Source organism: Falco biarmicus, chromosome 11 (assembly GCF_023638135.1).
Source record: "Falco biarmicus isolate bFalBia1 chromosome 11, bFalBia1.pri, whole genome shotgun sequence".
NCBI classification, from domain to species: Eukaryota; Metazoa; Chordata; class Aves; order Falconiformes; family Falconidae; genus Falco; species Falco biarmicus.
In genome coordinates, this window is record NC_079298.1 from 3,900,095 (window position 1) to 3,925,664 (window position 25,570).

The 25,570-nt window shown below is 37.0% G+C and overlaps 1 protein-coding gene across 6 annotated transcripts in view; it reads right to left on the bottom strand.

Moving 5' to 3' along the window:
* The window catches only part of LRRC7 (leucine rich repeat containing 7), a 177,546-nt gene that overhangs the window by 79,675 nt on the left and 72,301 nt on the right, over positions 1-25,570 (bottom strand). For all 6 annotated transcript variants that reach the window (XM_056355871.1, XM_056355870.1, XM_056355877.1 and 3 more), the window contains exons 2-6: positions 24,443-24,645; positions 18,518-18,635; positions 17,528-17,606; positions 16,700-16,789; positions 13,653-13,709 (exon numbers count right to left, since the gene is read on the bottom strand). In XM_056355871.1, the coding sequence (XP_056211846.1) occupies positions 13,653-13,709; positions 16,700-16,789; positions 17,528-17,606; positions 18,518-18,635; positions 24,443-24,645 (547 nt within the window). The remainder of the gene's footprint in view (positions 1-13,652; positions 13,710-16,699; positions 16,790-17,527; positions 17,607-18,517; positions 18,636-24,442; positions 24,646-25,570) is intronic.

Sequence of the window (25,570 nt, forward strand, 5' to 3'; positions counted from 1 at the left end):
TGGTATAATTAAGAACAAAACAAGTGTTGGGTGGGCTAGGGTTATTCTCCATGGTTGTAAATACTCTCCCCTCCTACCTCTTTGTACTATGAAGTCTTTATCTGAAATTTAGCCCTACTAACCAGATATAAACTCTTTTGAAAAAAAATAATCACTTTTGCAACTGTTAAATGGAGTTTTTAAAGAAGCAAATGAGTGATAAATAATTTTTTTAAAAAAAGTGGTGTATGAAACAGGCCTACAGACAAGGCTCTAATTCGTGCTATGTCTTCCTTTTGACCATTTGACACATTAAAATTATATAGCATGAACACCACCAGCAGATAAGAACCACTAATTACAGATGAAGTAATATCAGGATTATCCTAGATGGCAAAAGCAGTACTGGTGTATGTTCCCTGCAGTACAAAGAGTTCTAGCTGTATCTTCTTCCAGAGTGTCCCTCACTGGAGATATGGCAAAAAAATGCTACTACTGCCTGTAGACAAAAATAATTAAGGAAATTTTACAAACAAGTTTGAGCCACTGTGTATGTTGGAAAAGCATTCTTACAATAAAAAAAGCATAATACATTTTCCTGCATCTTCTCTGAGCAGCAAATAAATTTAATTTAAAAAGCCTAAAGGGAAGATAATAGTAGTGGCTGCTTACTAAAATATTGGCAATATTTTAATAATGTAGTGCCAAAGTAGTAAGCCTTCTGCAATATGATTTATTAAATTCAGCCAGAGTTACTATTTGAAGGAAACAGGCCATCATGAATGATGATGTTTGTAATGTCAAAGTGTGGGAAACAGTTTACATCTTTATTATAAACTTGGAAGAAAGTGGAACAGCATTTCAAAAAATAGCAGTCTAAAACTAAGCTTTTAAACCTATATTTGGATGCCTCTGGACAGATTCTCAGCTGATATAAACTGTTCCACTGACTTTAACACAATTAAGACAACCTGCGATTTCTGCAAATCTACTTCCTAAAACCGGGTATTTTGGGAGTGGTAAGGATGTTAGGAATACAAATGTTATTGAAGTCAGTGGGACTAACGTTCTTAAGTCACAAGAATGCTTGTTACGACTCCATTGTCTGCTTAATGGAAATTATAATCACTTTTATTCAACTAATTTTACATCTGAAGAAAGTTAACTGATTATGACCTTTTCAATGTCTGAATATCTTCCTAGATCTCTATAGGCTTATTCATTTTGAGGTGAAACTAAAGAAACAAGGAAGGCTTTATCTGCAGTCTTTCAACACTGCAAAAGCTGAGAAATGTTTATACTTCTCTCAAAAAGCCAAAGCAAAGCGGTATTGAAATAGGGAACAAGGACAAAATAACTTTCCCTGACAGTGTTTCAAACAATATTCTGATACATCACCAAACGGGCTTCTAAGTGATATATGCTAGTTTTTAAACTAACATGGTTATTTAAGTGGAAGGTCAGTGTTCAACACATACGCTGTATCTATACAAGAAGTGATTAATCCGTTTTATTCTGCTTACTTTCTCAATCTAGAATAAAGCCTTAGCTACAGAAGGGCATAATGGCATAACAGTTCTAACTCTCCACATGTTTAGATACTTCCAATTTGCAAATTTAACCTCTGCAAAACTTTTACTACTATTTTATATGTATTCTGCCAAGAATCGTCTACTTCACCTTATATTGTTTTAAAAACAAATTACTCTGTGCTTTTTATACAGTTTTTATGTATATATAAATATTTTTTTTTCTGCTTAGAAACCTTGATCCTTTGAGTCTCCTTATACAGTCTCACTGATATTAATAACCAGTATAAATAAGAGTTACAAATAATTTCCAAAAAAAATGTATTTATGAACATTACAACAGGAACAGGACAACCTCCACTACTTTGACTTGTTTCTGCCCGATTTGTTTGATAGACATTTAGTTGCAGGTAACCGGCACATTAATTTGGGGCAGATCTACACGGTAGCTTAGCAGTGAAATTAATTGTTTGGCATTCCCAGTGCAGCATTTAATATTCTGGCTTATTTTTCAGATTGGAAAGAATTATAGTATTGCTAAGTGATTGGCCATAGAATAAAAGAAATAACAATCCACCGTTCAAATTTTTGATTTAACCAGTGTGTAAAATAAAATAAATAAATAAATTACCCGGGGGGGGAGGGGAAAGAACCTGTATACTCCTCACCACCACTTTATAGAGCTTCTACTTTCTACAGGTCTATCTCTAAATTTTTTTGGGAAAAAAAGAAATTAAAAGAAAGAATGTCAAAGGAAAATGTCAAAATTCCACGTTATATTTACAGAAAAAATAAAAGTACACTTGGCATTCAAAAGACAGAAAAAAATCAATTTTATGAAATTTCATAAAAGTAAATTGTTTTGGGTGAAAATGGAATTCTCTATGTGTCCCTCCCTGCCCCAAGCTTTTGTTACAATATATATTTAATTAATATTTTTGTTTGTTATCCAGAAGGAAAAACTTAATACATGGCATCCTTGTTTACATTCCTCTATGAAACATTTTTCATGGCAAATTTTAGATGAGACTGACCTTTTGTGCTTTTGAATTATTGGAAAAAAACTTATCCATTGCCGTTTATCAAGGAAGATACTCAACCATTGATACTAAATATTATATGAAACAGGAAGCTTTTGTTGCATAGAATTTTTGAGAACCACTCTTTTGTGGAACTAGAATGCACAGATGTATGGTTGTAATGTAAACAGTGGCAGTGAAAACCCAAAGACTCATTACAATTTGACACACTTGCAGCAAAATGCAAAACAGATTACCAGTTTGACATTATATTGCCCACAACAGGTAAGTCTAAACATTGATTTTTTCAAGTAGAGTCCAAATTTTGACAGCAAACATAATCAGCAGCAATTCTCAGAAATAAGACTGTATAGCTAAAACATTGCCTCTATTTTCAGTTATATTTTATTACAATCAAAGCCTAAAAATGTGAAATCAAGAATAACATTGGTATACATTTTAAGACTGGAAACATATCAATATAAACCAGCTAATTTTAACAAAAGGGAAAAAAACCCCACCCTACCCTATCATCATCATTGAATCCATAAAGTCCTTTTATTCCTAACTCAAACCAGGTGTACAATTACAGGTATGCAATACTTTGGCAATGCAGGAAGATTGCACTATAACAACTGCAAGCAGAGGAGACAGAAATAATTGGAAAATAAGTATCTATCAGAAATGTGCTGGTTTAAACCAAGAAACAATAGAACAATGCATGCAAACATCTTCAAAGAAATATCAAAGTGCTGATCAACACAAAGAATCTTACAACATAGTTATAAAATTTGTGATAAAAACTTACCATTTCTGGTTGATTTCAGCCAGTTTACCTAATAACCGCCAAAATTTGCTGCATTCAGAGAGCTCACCTGCTTTGCAACACACCAACAAATTTGAACCAACAGGACTGCGACATGTGCCATTTACGTGCCATTACATTTAAACTTTCCACAATTTTCTGGTGAAAATGGGAAGTCTGTGGCAGGAGGAGGTCAGACTGGCCAGCCAGAGCAGACCGAATGCACATCCCAGCTTGCCAAGCCATTCGCAGCCGGTTCCTCCAGCTGCTGTGGGGCAGGGAGCAGCCCAGGTGCTTCCTCCACCTCCTGCCACCACTCATCTGCACTGCGGAGACCCACCCCAAGCCAAAAGTGCTGCTTTTGCTCAGCAAAATGTGGAGTCATGGGTTTTAATCTTAAAAGTGGGAGGGAGAAGGTACTGATGACTGATACTTGGATGACTCTGAACTATGCATTCCTACCTCTCACAGCCAGCTTCTCCTTATTTGTTACTCTGCTAACCGCACTCAACTCTGTCCCTTGACCAGGCAGAAGAAGTCATTCTCTTCCAAGTTGCCTACCTCGACTGTGTGCGTAGAGACAAACACTAACATATCTCCCCATAACTTCTGTTTTCTTACATTAATTAATGCATTGTTTCTAGGGTCCATCCATACAACACACACTGTGTTCATTATTGTTCCTATCAGATTAGGACCTTCTTTAGCTCTTCCCGATGTTTGTTTAATTTGGAGCTTTTCCAGACGAAGTCTCCCTCATTTTTTTTATACAATGGCGCAAACACTTCTTTGTCTCTAGTGAAAATACTTTGACAAAGAACATTTGGCACTGTCATGGCTCTGTTAGAGCGATGACTCATAGACATTTTACATCCTACTAATACACTCCTGTCTTCTTTTTTCCCAAAATCACTTCTGATTGAAGAGCTCCTAATTTATAACATAAATTCTTATTAGTCCCTCGGTACATGACCTTGCACACTGTCCTACTAAATTTCACCCAGTTTTTAATTGTGCTCGTCTTCAGTATTATAGTTCTTCCAATTTTAGAGGTTGTTCTTGCAAACTTGATCTACAATTTTTACTGTTCACAAGGCAAGTTAATCCTGAGCAACAGCTGAACACCAAAAAACCACCCTGGTTTACCCTAACAATAGCTGCTAGGGACCCATCCCCCTTGGTAATGTCTCCATTGTACATTATTTCCTAACAGCACAGCGCTGCAGAAAAACAATAGCTGTAATACCTACTGTCAAGAAAACCAAAGAAGAGATGAGAAGCTACAGCTTCAGTTGGGAAACTGTGAGTCATTAGGAAGAGTATAACAAATACAAGTATTTTCTCATCAATTACCAGCACCTACAGTTTCTCAGACACTAGTGACTCACCATTTACAAATGCAGTTTCTACAATTTTTCAATTTTACAGATGTCTACTGAAAGAAATCCCACAAAACCCTGAAAAGGTGTATTTCTCAGCCCAAACACCTCTCAGAGCAAAGATCACACTAAACTACTTCAATATACTCAAAGATTTTTTTAAAAAAATATAAGCAGGTTGCCTGGCTGCTTGGTGCAGGCAATAGCACAGGTGTAGTTTCCAGATTCTTTCCTGAGGTATGAAGCGCTCTTGATTGCTCTCAGGAATTCAACAGGATGTGAATGTCCCAAAACATTCAGTTTAGGAGTGGCAGGTCTGCTGACATTTGTTGCTATGAAGAGCAATGAATATTTATGACAGAGCCTGATCACAGAAAACATAAAATTCAATGCAAATTAATGAGCTTCCATAGAAGCAGTAACCAGACCTGGCTTAAATGCAACTGTTAGATAAATTAAAAGCTTTTGTTGTTGCATTTGAAATGTGCTCAGAACATCCTTTTCCAGCTAAGTTGTGAATTTAGTTACCCGATTTGTTTGAAGAATTGCTGATTTACTCCGATTACCATAATAACTCTGTGCTGTCCTGACACAACCACAGGTCCTCAGCATGCAAACAAGCAAAGGAATGAACATAAGCGATGGGAACCACCTCTGAGATTTGCATATGTGCCACAGCTTCTAGAATGCTTGGCAAAAAAAATTAGGAAAGTGGGTAATTTTGATCCAGGCTTGATTTAAACTGTGCACTAGCTAGTCTAGGCCAGAGTATTTTTTAGGAGTGGAAAGTCAGAATGCACTTTTCCTAGGGCAGGCCAAGGAAGGCTCTCTCACACCAGCAGTCACATCCCTCATGGCATATAGGACCCCAGCAGCCAAAAGAAACTGAAACTTGATCCTCATGATCCTGGACTCCTGATAGGCTGCACATTCCCCATCCCCTCTTCTAGCACTGACATTCCGGCTATCCTCCTACTTACTGCTCCTTTTTTGGATTGCTTTTGCTAGGTTGGTTCCCAGTCCATGAAAAGACTGACTACAGATACATATATATAATCTCATGTATGCTTATATAACATATATAGGTGTGTGCAACATATATAGGTGTATGTACATGTAAGTGTGTGTATATATTTACACCATATACATGATATAACTATATTTGTCTACATAAACATACATGCATATAAAATGCAGTTACATACAGCCTCTACATACCTCTGCTTCCTAAACATGCTGCTGTAATTACGCTGTAAGATATTTTTTGCTTTATTGACTCTCTCTTCTCTCCTACGAGGGTTCTTTCATCAGCCTGAATACCCTGGCTCCTTTGAACACCAATGCAAGAGTATGAGTCTTTGATAGGTCTTTGTTACTAATACACAAACCAACTTATACTCAAACTCCTGGAAAATAGTCAAGATGGAAATGAAAATATAGTCTGTACTGATGTCAAGTCTGTCTAATATAACTGCCTTATCACTTAAAAGGGTAAAAAGCCCAAAACTGCGAAAACCATGCTAGGATTTAACCAGCTGCCCTTTGCTTGTAGGGCAGTAACAACGTAACCTTTTTGATATTCTGGATTTACATCCAATTTGAACACAAACACTTGGTTTTCACTTATTTGGGGAGAACATCAGACTGTATTTAGACTTACTGCCTAACAGTACATTTATTACAACTGAACATCCAGAAAAATGGTGCCAGGCCTTGAACTGCAGTCAGAACTGAAGCAATCAAACCCAAAGGCTGACTGCAGAACACAGCTGCTGCTGCTGCTGTATGATTTAAGGTTGACTCATCTTAACGTAAAAGTTGTTTTTTACAGTGTAGGCAGCACAAACATGACTTCCATATTTGTATCCACTGTGAACTTTCATTCAACTACTTTGGAATAACTTTCCAGAAACTGATGGTTGGAAAAAGTTTACTTTCTATACGACTATATGTTAACACAAGTGTTCAGTGCCTGAACTCTCACACATTCACTAAAACCCACTTACCGAACAGTGGGAAAATGTTATGGTATTTTATATAATTTACCTAACTCCTCAAAAAAAATTATTAAATACCCTGTGCAACAGAGTGGTTGGATTAATCACACAAATTAGAAAGTCACTGTCAGACCATTCTGTGGTTCTTACAGGAACATACACTATTTATAGCCATTCATAACAGGTAGCCTTATAACGAAGTATAAGCCTTGGAGTTCGCAGTTCCAGCACAAAAGGTATTGGGTAAACAGCTTTAGTAACATCAACACAGACACTACTAGGCTAATTATTTAACCACAGATAAAAAAATGCTTCACTGTGCAATCACACAGGAAAACAGCACTCCGATTTGTTTGTATCAGAGGTGAGACAAAGCCATATAAGCTGAAGCTACAATTAAGAGAGTAGAAAACAAAAAGGGTGAGAGCGGTGTGAAAGTTGTTTATCTGGAATGAAGTGGGAACACCAGAACAAGAATGTGAACACCTAATTCACCGAGCCAGGCACACACACGTGCACGTGCACACACACTCACATACCTTATAACATTTATCAGAAAACTCAGTAACTCCCGGTTCATTATCATGATTTTAAAATAGCCAAATGTATGTGGTAAGTAGTTACGCTCTCAGTAACAGCCTCCTCCCTGTTCTTAGGTTTTAGGCCTCTGACAGCTTGAGGAACAAGGACAGTGCAAGCAGAAATGCTAGTTCCTGCCAGCAGCCATATGCTAGGCAGAGGCACTTTGGGGGGTTAAGGCTGCACCCACCACAGCATCCCCATGCAGTGCCGGGGGAACAGCAGAAGCACTTCCACACAGCTACCACTGCCCCGATTGGTGTGAGTGCCTCCAGAAAAAGAGTAAGGGATCATCACCCGGGAGGTATGCGTGCTAACCCTTGTACTGTGAGCTGGTATAGGCAAAGCACCTCCAGAAACCAGGTTTATTACATCCCTTCAGTAACCATTTGTATGTATACATACATATGTAAATATGTATGTGCTCTGATACACAACTGAAATGCGCAACTAACTTCAACGTATTTTTTTTCTTATAAACTTGAGAAAAAAAACTTTCAGTGTTTTCTGTTTCACTAGACACAACAGATGAAAAGTGCAACTGTAACCCCAGGTTGCTATAGCGCTGAACCCAGAGATGCTGACACATCCACTGATGTTCACTGACAACACCCACACAGGTAATACTAAACAACGCACACGGATGATAATACTGAACAACTCTGACAAACAAGCAGGCCTTGTACCGTTGAGGAAGAGGAAGGGAAGGTGGAGGTGCTCACTGGGTATATCTACCTTCCCGATTTTATGCTCAGAACAATTTCTTTTTGGTGCAGGTTTGCCTGTGCTGTCTGTACAGGTGCACACTTAAGCGTGTCACTGGTGCTCTCACCGCGGTTTCCCTCCCGGTGCAGCCCCGGCAGGAGCTGCGCTGTGCCCCTCAGCAGTCAGCCTCCCACACGTGCTTGGCACACATCAAGGCCACTTGCCAGCATGGACTTCACTGCTGTTAAAGATGCAACCTGGATGGACAGGCCCAGCACTACAACACACTGTGGCAGCCAGTCTGCCAGCCTGTCCCTCTCCACTTCAAACAGTGAGTAATGGGCCCACACAGGGAAAAGGTTTGGACCCACACAATGAGGAGACCTTCAGGAGTAATGTCTGGCCTCTGAGTTTAGTAGCTTCAGCCTTTCTCAGGATGGCTCTGGACAGGTACAAGGAAAACAATGACAATGAGAAGTCCTCCGCATCAGCTAAGCAAGCTAAATCGCTGCTGGGAGAAGACCAAGACACTTAGAGCAATACAAAATCATCTGTCAAAAGGACCTGAGAAAATCCAAAGCCAACATGGCAAAGTAGAAAATACAGGAGACTTAGAAGATAGCCTTTAAAAAAGACAAAAACACGTCCAAATAAGGACAATAAAAAAGAATGGTTAACTGTAAAAGGCCAAAAAATATCTTCAGAAATATTTGAAAAAAAGGCATTAAAAGTAATAATAAATCTTTCTTCAGGCCCCTCAGGAGCAGGAACCCTGCCAGAATCTATGGAAAAGATAAAAAAGGAATGCTCAGAAAAAAAGGTCAGAGCAGAAAACCTAAATTAATTTGCTGCATTTGTATTCAAACTTTGGGCAGGCTCCCATGCTGCAAAGCTTACGCGCTGTTAAGAGCTCAGACAACACACATAACAGACACACAAAACCTCTTGCACAGTGCTGCAGCGCTAGATGACTGGGAAGCGTGTAACTAACATCACAGTAATTTTTAAATCATTCCAGGATAAGCCTATGAAACTGCAGACCAGTGACTTTGACAAATGTAGCAGACAAATTAACAGAAACTCTTTTAAGCAATAGAATAAGGTGATATGAAGACAAATACAACACGCTGGGGAAATTCAACACAGTTTTTGTGATTAGTAGGGATGACTCAAAATATTTTTGGAGTCTTTTGAAAGAGCCAACACTACAAAAGAGCTGGACAATAAAGTCTATCTTCATTTCCAAGAGATGTGTGCAAAGGTCCTTCACTGAAAGTTCTTAACCTAAGCAGCTATGTGATCAAAGAGGGTCTTTACATGGATAAATAAATGACCAAAGACTGGAAAAAATACCAATTTTAAATGAGTGGGTGAAGGAGGAGGAGCTGCCGATAGTCAGGCTCTGGGCTGGGGCACATGCTGGTTAGTTTGTTCATAAATGGCACAGAAAAGGATGTTAACGGAAAGTTTTCTACAGCTACCGAGTCACTCAGATGTTGCCAGTTAAGTGTTGATCACTGCCACAAAAGGGACAGAGGGCAAGACGGACCCTTGGTGGGACCTGTGGGACTTGCCAGTCTCCCAGCACAGCTCTCTAAGTGGTTCCTACCTTGGCAGACCTCCTCTTTTCCCATATCTTCGCATCCAGGTTGAACTGCAGTCTTATTCAGCACTATAGAAACTGGGAATTACATCTCTCCACTCTAAGGAAGTACTCCAACACAGAATAATGAAACACCGAAGCATAAACTTCCTCACTCAAAACCCACTGAAGCTAACAGGAATCTGTCCACTGATTTTAACTGCTTCAAGTTTGGGTGCAAAATGACTGAAAACAGCACCAGCAATTGGAACGCCCCGCCTGTGGCATCAAACAGCTGTTCAGCGGCGGAGTATTGCTGAGCAGAACGCCACAGAGCTATTGAGAGCTGTGGTCTAAAAAACACCATCCTGAGCTATTAGACAGTAATATCACATGTTGTTACAGCGAGTAAAGATGATGTACACTTTTATCCAAACAGAATAATAAAAATTATCTTAGTTGTTTTTTCAAGCCAAAAGACAACCCTGTGGATCTAGGTGGTAACATTGTTATAATGTAAGAAACTTGGCCAGAATCTCACAAATGCTCTGAAACATTTAACAGAAATTCAAGAGAAAACCCCACATTTTTCTATTTTTATTGCACACATTAAAGCTTTAATAAAATACTGGAAATTATTTGCAATACTGGCCAAGATTTCCAAATATTTCTAAATGCTCAAAAGATCCTGGAAACTAGTATCAATAATAATCTTTAATCAAACCATATACAAGAGAAAATAAATTACTAATTTTATAAAACAGTATTAAGAGAAAAATAAATTACTAATTTTATAAAACAGTATTGTGAAGATCTACAGATTAAACATACAAATATTTTCAGTATGTTTAAAATATTTGTAAGCCTAATAGTATTTTCTGAAGAGAAAGTACTGCTGACAGAAAATAGGGACATCCTGCAACATTTTCATTTCAAGATCAACGTACGTTTCCAGCCCAGTACGATACAGCAAGACAACATTGTTTAAAAGGTTTGGTATGCTTGTCAGAAAAAATCAGAATAATCTTCAAAACTATTTACGAACCATGCTTCACCAATTTTCTATCAGGAAAGTGTCTGGGAATACAGTGATATGTTTGGACATGTTCTAGATGCCTTAAAATTATGTCACAAATTCAACAAAGGGAAGCTCTCATTTTTTAATACAAGAAGTATTAAAGAGGGACACTTTGGAGATCTATGTCTTGGTTAGAGTGCTACCTTTCAGCCAGCTGTAGTTAGGATTTACTTCATCTGATATTTCTGTAAATAATGTTAAAACATTTTGTGTTCAGTTACTATGGGTACATTTTACAACATTCTTGCCTTCTGATTTAGCATGAAATACTGCAAAATTAGAGCTATGGTAAACACAAAGCACTGTTTATGCCAAAATGCCAAATGTTTTCTTTAAAAATCCTTTATACTTCTATTTTATAGCACAGAACAGATGAAAAAATATGATCTGCTTTTGGTAACTTCTTGTTCAACATCTTTTAAGTTGCACTTAACACGATAATACTACTCAGCAGAAGTTACTTAAAACAGTCTCACAGTGCATTTCACATCTATTTAACAGCCTTATTTATTTGCCTTCCTTTTCCTGTTTTTTCTTACACTAGAACTACTGGACAAACTACCAATATAATCAGGTTACCTTATTCATGACATAGCTAAAAAATGTAGGAAAAGAAAGCAAGCCTTTAAGACTGTACCTGAAAGACCTGCATCACTTTTTTGCAACTAGTTTGTAAAATACATTCTGATTTATATATATATACTGCATTTATCTTCCTAACTGCAGATGGTCCTATTGTAGACACAGTTTTCTTGTCACAATTTTCCTTCTCTTACTGGCTAAGAGAATATAAGTCTGTTATTTAACCTTCTGTTCCCTGTAAAGCCCAAGCGACAGCCAGATACTGCTTTAGCTCTGCCTGCCACATTACCATGCCTGTAGTCACCCCCAGCCTTACCACTCTCCTCCTACAACCTCCCACGCTCAGCCCCCATCTTCCTAGGCCCACTCCAGTATGCAGTCATGTTGCTTTAGACTAGTAGGTACTGTCTTTTCAGAAAAGAGGTCAAATTCACCCTAACAAGAAAGGAGGCTGTATATCCTCTAAATTAATGCTCTGTAATATGGGTTAATTTCTTTCCATCACACTGTGCACTTTTTTTTGCTTGCAGAGGACGAAGAAGCCCAGAAATGCACAGAACTCCCATTTTCATCCCAGTTGATGCAAAAATGACCTTGTCAGCTTTCTTCCTCTTACTTCATTTCATGACACAGCTGCCCCTTCAATCTCATAGTTTTAAGGATAGCATTTGCCTAAGCAAAACCTTTTATTTCCAGCTTCTCTCGGTAGTATATAGCAAAGCCTTCTGCTACAGCAAAGAGCAGAGAACAAACACGCCTACAAATAATGTTTCCCTTGGTTACAAGAACCAAAGAACCTCCTTACTGTCAGAATCATGCAGTGGGAAAAGTCACACTCAGCCACCTTAAGCTTAGTGCTACTGAAACCAGAGGCTACTACACTTAGGTATGAATCTTTGGCAATCAAACAGTCACCTGCCAAACTTGTCAAAATTTGCCTGTTAAACACCACGTATCACAGAAAAAAAATAAATAAAAAAATTATTAATAACAACAGCACACAATCCCAATCTTGCTCCCACTGAGTTCAGTAACAACTCTATTATCAACTTTAGTGGGATTAGAATTAGACTAGAAATATAGAACTACTGTCTGATCAAAATCATTCTGCTGTGGCATTCCGATCCTTCAGTCCTAGCGCGCACACGCCCCCCATTTATTCCAACAAGCATGCAAAGGCCATGCAATTCCCTTCTAAAATAGAATGATGTTTAAGAGATAGTCTGGATAACACGGATATACTACAGCAGCTATATAGCCTTTCCGATAATACATATCTCAAAGGCTGCAGATCTGCTGTCCCGAACAGGTCTAATTTTTAAATGCAGATAAACACTTTGGTAGCAGATTGACACTTTTTTACCATTATTTCTTAATATTAAATGTAACTCAGAATCCAGGAAATAGAAAGTTTATACAAAAAAGTGTTTTCAACTGATATAAAGAATATTGCCTTTAACACAAAACATAGCTTTCCTTTAAAAAAGGAGAGTGCTGTGTATGAAAGCCCACAGGAAGTAGTGAAAATGTCACCATACCCCATTATAGGCAAAATGCCTGTGTAGGAGATTTTGATAAATGCACGTTTGCTAAAAAAGGTGCCCTTTTTACATGAGCTGAATAATATGCAATTCTGTATTAGCAACATTTAATACACACAATCCATTGCCACCACTGTTAAGTCTCACTTATAATGGAGACATACAACCCTTATTTCTAACAATCCCCAAATCCATCAATATTTTTTCATTGGTTAGGATCCCTGTTGCAGAAAATATATGATGCTGATCTGAATACAAAAACATATTCTTTGCTTTACGCAGCGCAGCTTGCTATATTTACCATTGTAAGTGTATAGATTTTTTTCACTTCTTTACTGTTTCTTTTTCAAAATATCATTTAGATGCTAGTCAAATTATAGCAACTTACTTTTCTGGTAAATAGTACCAAGAAACACTACCAAAATGACATTTCTGCAATATTCTGATGATGCAGGTTTCTAAATAGTATTGTAAACCATCAAATACATTTAGCTTCTGTACAGATCATATAGGGAGATTGTTCTACTGAGGTTACACTGAGTATGTTTTCAATACATTTGATTATTCATGAGGAAAATACTGCCACATAATCACTGCGCAGGGTTATCTCGTATGTTGTCTTCCAATTTTGTTTACATGTCTTCTTTCAAAATGTCACATTACAGCTTTTGGATATTGAGTTACAGTCAACTAATATATGTCTCCATCTTCAATTATATGTTTGCATTTTGCTAAAAACCTTCAGTGAATTTTTTTTAAACCATGGAAAAAATAACTCTTAACAGAAATGACACCACTACATTACTAACTATAAACATGTTCTGCACTTTTGGAGATTTCAGGTGGAAGAGACTTAGGTAAATATTCAATCACTTACTTTGGTAGAGTTTTCAAGTGATTTTCTCTTAACTCCAAAATTCGCAATTTGACAAGTCTAGAAATATGATAGAAAATAATTAGTTAATTCAACAAATTATTTCTGGAATCTATAAGAATGATTTGAAACTACTGACTTCAACAACAGGGGGGAAAAAGTCAACTTAATGCACAATAGTAAGATGTCCACTTATTGTGGGGCTGAATACGGTACAAATGGTATTCAGAATGTAATAGCTTCATGTAAAGATAGCTTCTGAAGAACTGTGACATACAGCAGGTTTTCACAGTAATTCTAAACTATCTTTATTAATTATTAAACATGGAAAACATAGAAAAAGTTCATCTCTATCAAACATTGCCAAACCTACTGAGGGATAAAAAGCAACTGCTATTTAGTTCACAACTTTCTTTTGCATCTTTTGAGCACTGAATTCTATGACTCCAGACAGGCAGACCAATACTGCAGAACAGATCTCTGTTTAATTTACTGTATTTTAAACAGAAGTAGGACACGTTCTTAAGCGTTAGCATGAATTAGAACCTATATACAATAGTACTTCACAATTCCGCATCATTGTGTAAACTCCAACTGGCAATATTATTTAAGCCACAGCAATAAATTTCATGAATTTGAATAACAGGACAGAGGAAGGATACATCAGATAAGAAATTAAGAAACTAATGTCTTAAGAGTTCCAGAATTTGGGGCAGTATTGTCCAATTACCCATATTGCCTAGGAAGGTAATTTGATAAACATAAAAGGATTTTGATTCATGTCATCCTTTTGCTGGTCCTTTAATCTCAAAATATAATCAATGTGGGGAGGAAAAAGGGAAAGGATATAAAATCAGAAGGATGGACAAGGTCCTTTCCTCTTTATCTTAAATTGAACAACTCCACTCACAGAAAATCTGGGGTATCAAATCAACTGTTTTTTGGAGGTACAATCAATGCACGAGCTGACCGTGCCCAGGATTGTTCAAGGCTTATGTGAAACGGAGAGGTAATTTGTAATTGTATCATCTCTAAACAGAGATATCGTATTATTAAAGCTTCTAGGCTGATAACATAGTTTCTAAATGTGAAAGAACTTTATTGAGGAACTTTATGGTGAGTTTCAACAATTTCATTAATACTGCTCTTAATATTAACTCTGTCTCTACATTCCAGGTCCTTTAGTGCCACAAGTATAAGCATGTGTCTGTATCTATGAGAAAAATTTGAAAAAAATTAAATAAAGCTTTAGTTCTTGATCCAGCACACCAGTTTTCTGTTTCATGGAACCTCAAGCTTCCCAATAATATGCTCTTCTAGAAGACTATGATTTTATCTCTTTCCTACCAAATAAGGCTGAAAACATTTCAAGTCCTGCAGTTGTGCTTAACCAGGAGTAAAAAGAATGAGAAATGTGGAGAGACGTTTACATGATGCTCAGGTAGATTCTGTTCCTGACTCTATTCACATGGCTAAATGAGACTATAACAGACTAACTGAATATTAATGTACCAGAAGATAAAAAGAAAGCACTAAAACATGGAGAAGAGCAATAAGGGGTATACAGGTGAAGAGCTACGTGTGGCTAGTATTAAAAAAAACAAAACAAAACCCCCCAAAAAAACCCAGAGCAATCTCTGTATGCTAATGGGGGAAGCTTCAGAAACAAGACCAGGATTTGTAAATGCAAGATACAAAATAGATAATATATTGAAGCAAAATAATAATAAAAGAACTACTGTAATTTCATATAGATAAAATAGGCATTTGTAAAAGAAAAGTTAGTGCTTTCTGCTAAAAGATTTAGAATACTAGACATGTCCTTGAGTGACAAAGATTATTAGACAAAGTACCAGCAAGGCTTTGGAAGAGCATAATGAGTATAAACCCTGCACATCTGACAAATTGCAGGGTATTTCATACAGTTACTTTTCCTTGACATTTGAACATAACATCTGAGTCCAAACTGCAGAAGTACGCAGTCTTAGGATTTACTCTGATACTCCAAACACTCTTCAAATGCAAACAATGACAATTTTTCTTCCTCCTCCTTCAACTAGGATTTTCTAAAAAGTATTCCAGCGTAAAGCCCAGACTCAGATCTGGGTCAGTGACAGGCCCATCAACTGAGTGCTGATAAAGCAGCACTTTCTATTTCTCAGTGACTGAGCATACCAATATAATTTCCAACACAAATTATGTCACCTCAGTATTAATTTTGGAGTGCTGAGTTCATGTTCCCAGTTAAACAAAAAACACACATACGGGTAGCTGGATGGACCAGTAAAAAAGTAATACTAAGTGAATTCTGTACCACTACCGTCTATTTTCTCTATTAATCCTTTGTCTCCTGAGCTATTTGCCCACTGGGACAATCTGAGGGCAGAAAAGCTGCCCATTCCCTCACCAGTACAACAGAGGTGAAATAAACTTGACGTTTCTGCCAGACCCGTGCAGTGTTAAGGATCCATCAGCTTCTACTGCCCTCTTAAATGGCCATGGCAAATTGTGTTAACTTTGATTTCCCCTCACCTCTGCTTTGTCCATATCTAACACTTTTTGGCTCGGTTTCTACTGTACTTATTTTTACACTCATTCTACATCCTTTCTGTTCTGCCATCTTTTGAACCTTCTCTCTTGTTCAACATTTTTCCTTTGGTTACTCCACCATGCTCAGTCATTTCTTTCTTCCCTTCTGACTCACAACACTTCTTCTTTCTGTTCATTTTTCAACAACCATATTGTTATTTTCTGCCCTTGCCACAATTTAATAACACATTTGATCAAGGACCAGCCTCTTCTTCAATTTCTATTTCTTCTCACCTTTTCCCTAAACCACCAAACTGCATCACTTCATCATAAAATTCTTGCTGACATAACATTCTCTCTAACAACAATAATTCATCAAAACAGGGCTGAGCAGCCAAAATCTCTGGTTTCTTTGTTTTGCTTTATTTCATTTTTAAAAGGAATACAGCTTTAAAATGGTACCTTAAAACCTAAACTGGGTTTATATGAGACAGCAATGTGCTTTGATGACTAATTCTTACCTTCCAAAGTTAGCTGGAAGAAACTCCAAAAAGGCATCATTTAGATAGAGCTGGGTCAAATTTAGAAGTTGTGTGAAGCCATCTGGCAGCCTAAAAAAAACGGTTAAAAGCTTAATGCTCACACCAAAGTTGCTATGGAAATAATAACAATGTATATTTAGAAAGAGAAAGATCACTTTCTCTCTCACCTTCTTTTTCTACGCAAATTCTCAAGACGAACAAACTTATTAACAGACAACATTTTTGCCCATTCTCATATTTTTCATGTTGCTATAACCACGTGATATGCAAATGCCTGGCACATTCAAGTTACATCAGCCTTTTCTCCCTTCCTAGCTGAGGGTTTTAAGCCAAAGGTGGTTTTTTTCTTTCTCCCTCTTTTTTTTTTTTTAAATTAAACAGTGAAATTTCATCCTTTGATCTCCTTCAATCCTTTTTATAAATCATGGAATTACAACACAGAGGGTTTTTTTGCTACTATTATTGCAAGCTTTTTGAAGGAATAAGGATTGCCAAAGTCCCAACCAAGAGATTATGGCATGTGAGGGTGCAGCATGGCTTACTTCCCAAATACACAAAGCACCTGCCCCTGTATTTAAAAGGCTGCATCAGATTGCTTTGCCAACACTTTCTTTACTATGTGGAAAGACAGACACCACATTTGTTACACAAATCTCTTCGTAGATACATCAACCCTGGATTTAAAACAATTAAAAATAAATTTACATCAATCCTGCAAATGACTTGATACAATGCCTTTAAATTTTAGTTCACTTTGTGTAAGTTTTCTGCATTTGTGGTATGCAAACACAAGTTACTGATACTCACTTAGAGACTGGATTGACACTGGCTTCAATAATTGTTAAACACTTACAACATTTAATATTTTCTGGGAAGTCTTGAATTCCTAAAAAATATTGAAAGAAAATATTGAAATACACACATAAAAACCGAACTTGTTTTGTTCATAAATGAGTTCATTTAGCATTTTAAGATCAGATTTAAGCTATAACAGGAAGGATACATAGATTTTAGTAATACAGTCTAAAAGATGATACTTAAGCACAAAATAAAAACATCAGAACAGATAATATGCCTTGTACTAAAACTATTTTGCTAATGCTTGATTTATATAATCTTCTCGAGTTAGATAGTGATGTCATTTGCACTGATATTTGTGCCTTACATTTCTTTCTGAATTGCTTATCTTTTTCTTCTTTGTCTCCCTCTCTTCTCCGGAGAACATACATAGAATCCTGAGAGTCTCTAGGCATATACAGATCAGAAATTCTTCACATTTTTCAAGAGTGCCTAAGCCTCATTTTCCAAGCAAAAGAAACTTAAGTACAGGTACGTGAAGGATTTTAGGCACATAAATATGTAAATGCATAATTTGGAAATGCACATCAGCAAATTAGGCACTGCCTATATAAATCCTGGTGGTTATTTACCTGCAGCCTTATATGCTTAAATAAACTACACGAGAGCCCAGTAAGTCGAAAGCCACTTTGGAAAGGGGAGTGGTTCATAAGTGCACTGAAAAATGGTCTCCCACTCCTATTGCCAATGTTTATCGGTCACAAGTCATCACCACATACTATGTTAAAGCAAACTTTCCCCCGCCCCAGCCCCTGAGAAAAGTAAATGAGGTAGATAGCTACCCAGACATCTCAAAAGTGCCAGACAGGAAAATAGTACATAATCTAGAAAAAAAGCAAATTTTCTAGAACACAAGTTCATTACTCATAAATAATTAAAACTTCATTATTTTCATATTCATTACAATTCTTTAAAATATTTATACTTTTGATCTCTTACCGTTTTTACTGATATCAAGTTCTTTGAGATTAACTAAACTAGCAATAGTGGTTGGCAGACTTGAAAGGTCATTGTCTGGTATACTCAGTTTGCGTAAAGCTTGACAGTTGAACAGTTGCTGTAACATAAAAAAACACTTTACAGTGTTTCAGGAAAAAGATCAGTTTGGGATCATCATTTATATACAGAAGCAACAAATACCACAAAACTACATTTGCTACATAAGAATTCATTAATCAAAAACTATTTTGAAAAGCCATTACTTGAGAAGACATTCTTACAGGCTGCTCAGCATCACAAACACAGCTTATACACAGTTGACAAGAATAACCAAAAGAGTTGATTGGTAGCAGGAATGCTCAAAAATAGCTTTCTGTCAAAAACTGTAAACTCATTGCGATCAACAACTTGTAGGTACATGGTATTTCATATCTGTCATATCAATTGAAATTTTTTTCTGGATTTTGGTCAATTAAAATATTTGATTTTAATTTCATGATGATTTAAAAATATTTTGACTGCATGCAGAAGAAATTTGTTATTTTCAAGAAACAAAATGCTTTGACGTTATCAAAATGATATGTTCTTTAAATACCCGCCCAAATTCAGGACTCTATTCTAATTTTTAATTCAAATTCAAATTTTATAAAATGTCAGAATTTCCACTGCAAAAACAAATCCTCCTTTCAACCTGAAGTAATCAATAAATCACATTGAAAGCACCTATATAACACGGCTGCTTTCCTCAGGAAATATGACGATCTCATACACCACCTTACACACGTAGAAATTTATAAAGCAACCACACTAAGAGAAAGCAATCATGAATCACAATTTCACATTTAGGTACACTGCATAACAAGGTCAGAGGTGCCATACGTGAAGAACAAACAGGTGTATTTTTTAGATAGAGTAGCTTATAGCTTCTTCAAGTCCAGCACGAGGGAGAGGAGAATGAAATATAATTGCTTGGCTTATTTCTTGCCACACTCCATGTTCCCCAGTGACAGTGCTGTGGAAAAGTGACTGCCAAGAGTAGCAGCGAAGGGTGGCACATGGTACCCATCTCGGTGGTACCAACTCTGGGTTGTGCACACAGCGCAGCATCAGTGCAGCTGCCTCCAGCCCCCAGTACCAACCACTCCTGCACTGCCGGTCACACCACACTGCAGGTAAGACCTGCTTATCACTACTCCCTTCCTGGCTGCAGGCTTTAAAAACTTCACTCTTTTCAAGAGTTATAAATTACCAAATGCTGCAGAACTTTCTGCAAATATGAATTCACCAAACCCCAGGACAAGATTCAGCAGGTTCCAGAGAACAACCTTCTTTGCAGGCTTCTCAGAAAGGTTTTTCAAATATTAGTGCTATGTTTACACTGAATGTAGTCTGTCTTTCAGACTTCTACATCAAAATAAAATCTGTATACCCATGTACAGGCTATTTGAGAATGCATAATCGTTTGATTGCCCAGACGAAAAACTCAGCCAAGTATCTGGAGAGGAGAAAATCAACACACAAGTGGTGTACAAATGCGGACCTGGTACTTCAAGTAAATTTTAGATCATTTTGAAACCACATTTTTCTGCTGAAACCTTCTATTGTAACCCCTTAGAAAAATTCTGCTTTTTCTTCAGCATAATCTGTTTTCAGAAAATTGAGAGTGCATCACACGAATAAAAAAATGCTCAGAATGAAAGCACCACAACACAATCACTATCAACTGGCACCAAATACGAAAGGGCCTTTTTAGCGAAAGCCACTTTTCAAAATACCTTTGTATTCAGAGTTTCTTTCAGATTTCCTCTTTCATGAAACACCCTTGTTAATTCCCAGGACTGCACAGCAGCCCCCTCCCTGCCACTCACCAGCGAGGCCAGCGGCAGGCAGAGCAGCACAACGCGCTGCCACAGCCCCGGTATCAGCAACAAGCAGAACCGTTCAGGGCCTGTGCTTCCCCACCTCATTTACAGGAACAGCCAGAATAATTACTGCACACCCTGGAAGACAATTTGAAGTACACACTTCTGCTTGCAGACAATGTTAATAAAGGGAAATCTCTCTCCAGAGAATGAGGAATTCCTTTGCAATGCATCTGAGAGTGCCTGCTTTCTCTGTTTTTTAAGGAAGTGCATTATTTTGGACAAGACTGGAAAGTAATGTAATTAATAGGCTCTAGGGGTTTGCTCTTGAAATTTCTAGCCACATCACTGCCTGAGAGCAGCTGTAGAGCACAATAACATTCCACATAGGGAACCTGCAGAATTTTAGTACATATACAAACTATACTATGCTACCGTACCCGGAAAATGAAATTCCCAGTGCATGTTCCCAGCCATTCCCCTGCAGAAATATTTTAAAAGCTAAGAAAGGCTTGGAACTTAAAGTTCTGACAATATCTGAACAGCTACAAGGCTTTTGAACTGGTGAATGAAGAAGCCTAATAAAAAAAATATTCCCTCTGGAGTAATTTTACGATGTACTGTTGTATCAGAAATAATACAAGTGTATGAATAAAGGTATGTATGCCCAAAATGGCTCATTTATTTTTACCCACTGCATTTTCAAAAGGTGTCTTTCTCAGTTGCTAGTGCTTTATGGTGTTGCCATCACAGTTTTGTTGTAACCATCATACTGTACGTCCATACACTACTTTTATTCCTTTCAGACTGGAAAGCAAGTGGTGCTAATAGCTGCTGTGATCTGAGTCACCACAATGGGCTATTATTCTGCATATTTCAAGTTCTTGACTACACAGCAATAGAGGTTGTTGGCTTCCAGGGCCACTAGAGAACAACAACATGAAATTTCTGCTCTTTAATTTCCATAGGCATAACTGTGAAAGAGATTGGCTAACATATTGGGGGAATTCGATGTCAGGATTACAAAGGAATAACATTTTCCAGCTCTGCAGAAGAGAAATGTGATTTCTTATTGGCAGATTTAGTAAAAGGATTCAATGCCCTTAATGGAAACTATAACTTACATAGCAAATGCAATGCAGGAGAAAACTACAGGTAATTTATAATACCTACCCATCCATGTGAGCTATACATTAGTGATTACCTCAACACTGTTTATATATTGGTTGTATTGTTTGTTCTCAGTGAGACAATTAAGCATTAAGATGTAGCCTCTAATGGCAGTAGCATATTTAGAATTACTGGTACCTAGTTTACCAACACATGAGATGGCAAAACACAGTGGTGGCTATTTCTAGAATTTGTTGTTAGAGACAGAATTTCCTAAGGCATTATCCAGTAAACTAACTGTGTCCATTAAAAATTAGTCCAGATTTTACTTTATAAGGGAAAGCTGCTGGGAAGAATTTTCATCTCATTCATGTTTTTCTGGATACTGATTGCCAGTGACTCCACCTTCCTCAAAATCGATACTCCTATTTATTAGTCATTGATTCGTTTGACTCATACAAATAGGGACATACTTGCAGCAGCAGCAGCTCATAATAATGAAGTCAAAGGCAAATAAAAGACTTGGCTAGATTTAGGGGGAAAATAGAGACTAATAGTTATATAACAATCCTATTAATCCTTAAAAGATAACAAAAATATCAGAAATTAGGAACTAGAAAGCCATTTCTAATGAAGACAGCAGAAAAAAAAAGTAATTATGATACACCAACTGTAAGGTAAAAAATATTTAAAAACCCAGCCAGAATGAGTTTCATACATCAGTTTACTGCAAAATAATCTGCTGGTTTCCAGCGTATCATATAGCAGTGAAAGTAACTAAGGTATATACGGATTTAACACAGTTTCACCTGTGCTTTTTTTCTACTACATTTTTAAACATGATCAATTGTTATGATCCTAGAAAATTTTAAAAGACTACTGTAACTTCAGAGGCATGTAACATTTAGTAAATAACAGAAAACTGACAAAACAAATTTCCTCTGGAAGAAGTTATTTGAATTCACATTACAATTTCACTTTCGGAGGAAAGTTCTGCCTATGGTAGATCAAGTTAAAGTAATATAGTGCCATTTTAAGAAAACAATGGCATTTTCCCTTCTAGAATATTCATTCAATAGCAAAAAAAAAAGTTCAGAGATGTGCAGCCAAAAGTATTTGAGGCAGAAAATTTGATTAAGAAATTATTTGGACTCTTTAATTTATGGTAACGATAAATAAAGGCTTACGACAAAAAATTATGAATGATATAAAGAAAGCAAATTAACATTGCCATTAATCTTCTCTTATTCAAGGCCAAGACTATGTTAAACAATGCATTTACTGAAACTTAAGACCAATTAAAAGGAATTTCTTCAATACGTAATATTTGATTCAAAATATTTATAACAAAGAAAAATGAGAAAAATAGTGCCCTATACATTTAAATCTCTCAAAGGTACGTATTTATCTGCTGTTTCGTTTCACAAATAACAAATACAAAACAGATGATACTACAATACAATGCAAAGGTGTCATTAGCATGCACATTTCAGTTGTGACTGTTACTAACAACCACCACCTTCATCCCAGTTCCAGAATTTTGGACCCCTTAGCTTTGGCTTTCAGTTTTTCCATATATAATTATGGCATATTGTTCTTCTTCTGTGCCCTGAGATATTTGAGATATTCCAATATGCGCTGCAATTTAGTTTGAATACCATGGTGATGCATACTTTCAAGAGAACCAAAACAAACAGACCAAAAATCCCTAGCTAAATTAGACACTTTATATATTCTTCAGTAGCATTAAAACATACAAGGTTAACAGTATCTTATTATTAAATGAGAAACAGTCCTGAAGTTATTCATTAGCAGTAAAATGGCCTTCACCACAATCCATTTCATATTTATGGGGACAGAAAAAGTATCTGTTTCTCTGCTGTCCTTTCTAGTAGCAGGAGAGTTAAGGCAGTTTCTCCATATCGTTTTTCTGTGACACTTAAAAGATTGTAGCTATCCTGTCTTACCAACTGTAGAGAATTTCTACAGTGAGCAATCTTAAGCAATGAACCATCATATCCGAATAAAAGATCTCCATGTAATGGAAAAAGTACGTTTTTTACATTTGTAAATAGAATTTAAATAAAGTCTCTAGGCAGTGTAAGTAAGAAGTATGTTGAGAGATGATGAAGAATGGATTACAGTGGAACGATGTTTAATTACAGACTTGTAAGCACCTTTCATTATCGTTGAGAAAAATTCAATTAAGGAATGGATTACATTACTTCATGCTTCATTATGTAGCTAGCACCTACTATTAATTGGTTTTTCCACTACCTTGCCCTCTTTTGTTTCCAGAACACTTAAGTTACAGTAACTTTTAATTCCTTATAGTAAACATTAATCAGCAGAGGAACAGATTTAAAGGTGCTATAAAAGAAGTTTTACACAGGAAGGATAACTTAAGTAATCTCATTGCAGGACCTCATTTGCAGTTATAAAAATACCAGTCAGCACTGGCATTTCTCCCATAAGGATAAACGACTTATCCTGACAAAGAGCTTGCTTTTAAAAGCAGTGCTACAGAGGATCCAAATGTGACATCACCTGCTCCACAGGCTAGCGTACTCCTGGTCAAGGTATCAAATGCCACACTAATTACTTGTTGTCCAAGGAGTACTTCTTTTGAACAATTGTTAATTTCACAATTTAAAGCTTCATTGGCTGCCCCTGTTCTTGTGTAGTGAAGCAAGGAGAAGTAGGTGGTTCTACTCCTCCCCACACAGCACCATCTGCAAGAACGGTGGTTCAGCTCTTTGGGCTCTTCAGAGAGGGCAGGAAAAAAATGTTGTAAAAAAGTAATTGAATCGCTAGATTTAAAAGCCACCACTCTTTCCAGAACAAGCAGGTCTCCTGGTCAAGACCAAGCCCTATTTCAGAACTGAAGCATATGCCGAATACACATTTAAGAACACAGCTTTGACATCTGTATTACAGGCACAACACTGATTACCTTAGGTAGCTCTTCAATTTGATTGGCATCTAGGTAAAGCTCCTCTAATGTCCGTTCAAAGTTAAAAACCTCCTTTGGCACCTGCTGCAGGCCACAGTGAGAGTAATCTAACACCGAGACGATTTCTTCTTCACCACGAAAACACCGGCAGGGCACCAAGCGGCCGATAATTTTCCTTTTGGTTGTCATCTCCAAACAGCATACTGAAGGAAAAGGGGAAAAAACATTTTTCTGAAACTATCAACATTTTGGGGACTATTTTTTTACAATTATCATCAAGATTGCAGTCCATTAAATACAATTTTTTCCTGAGGGATATCTGTAGTCTCCATTCTGGATTTCTTATTCTACCTTCCTACAAAACATGGAAAAGTGAGAACTGCCAGAGTAATCACAGAAAGCAATCTAAACACATCATCTGTTCTACAGTGGGACAGAAGGAAACATGCCAAGACCATCCACAACTGCTGCATTCTTTAATGATGGAAATTAACTGTGTAAATCCTGCACGTACGAAACATGTTCACCAGACAAAGTACAAAATGACATTTGTACTCCGTGTTTTGGTCCCTTGCTCAGTTTGGGCTGTGAGTCACAGAAGTGAATCAGTCTCATTTGGTTCTGCTTCTCCCTGACAAACATGCTGTTGCATTACACCCGATTTCTCTGAAATCAAGAGTTCCTTAGCCTTCCACAGTTACTGTTGCAGTATATTCACTGTCTTTTCAACCATATGAACAATGAAAAGGGTATGTAAACTTAATTATTACAAACCTAGAACACAAGTAACCCAAACCCAGTATGTTTACCTGTTGTTCCTGCTTCTCTTGTATTACCTTAAGTCTGTTGAAAACTCAGATAATGGACTTAGCAGAAACGCCATTAATTTTACTGCAGTAAAACAAACACCTGGGAAATTCCACCACAGCCTAACTTCTTCTAATCTAGATGCCAAGCTCTGCAGATCTTCCTTGCGCATGCAATTTGCACGAGTGCCTCCAACTCACATGAGTAACAGTTTGCACAATTGTACCTTACTATTTTTCAGTGGAATAAAAATAACTTACTACTCTTGAATTCAGAGAATACCCAATAAGCAGATTTAAAACATGTCAAGCAGTCTCTACA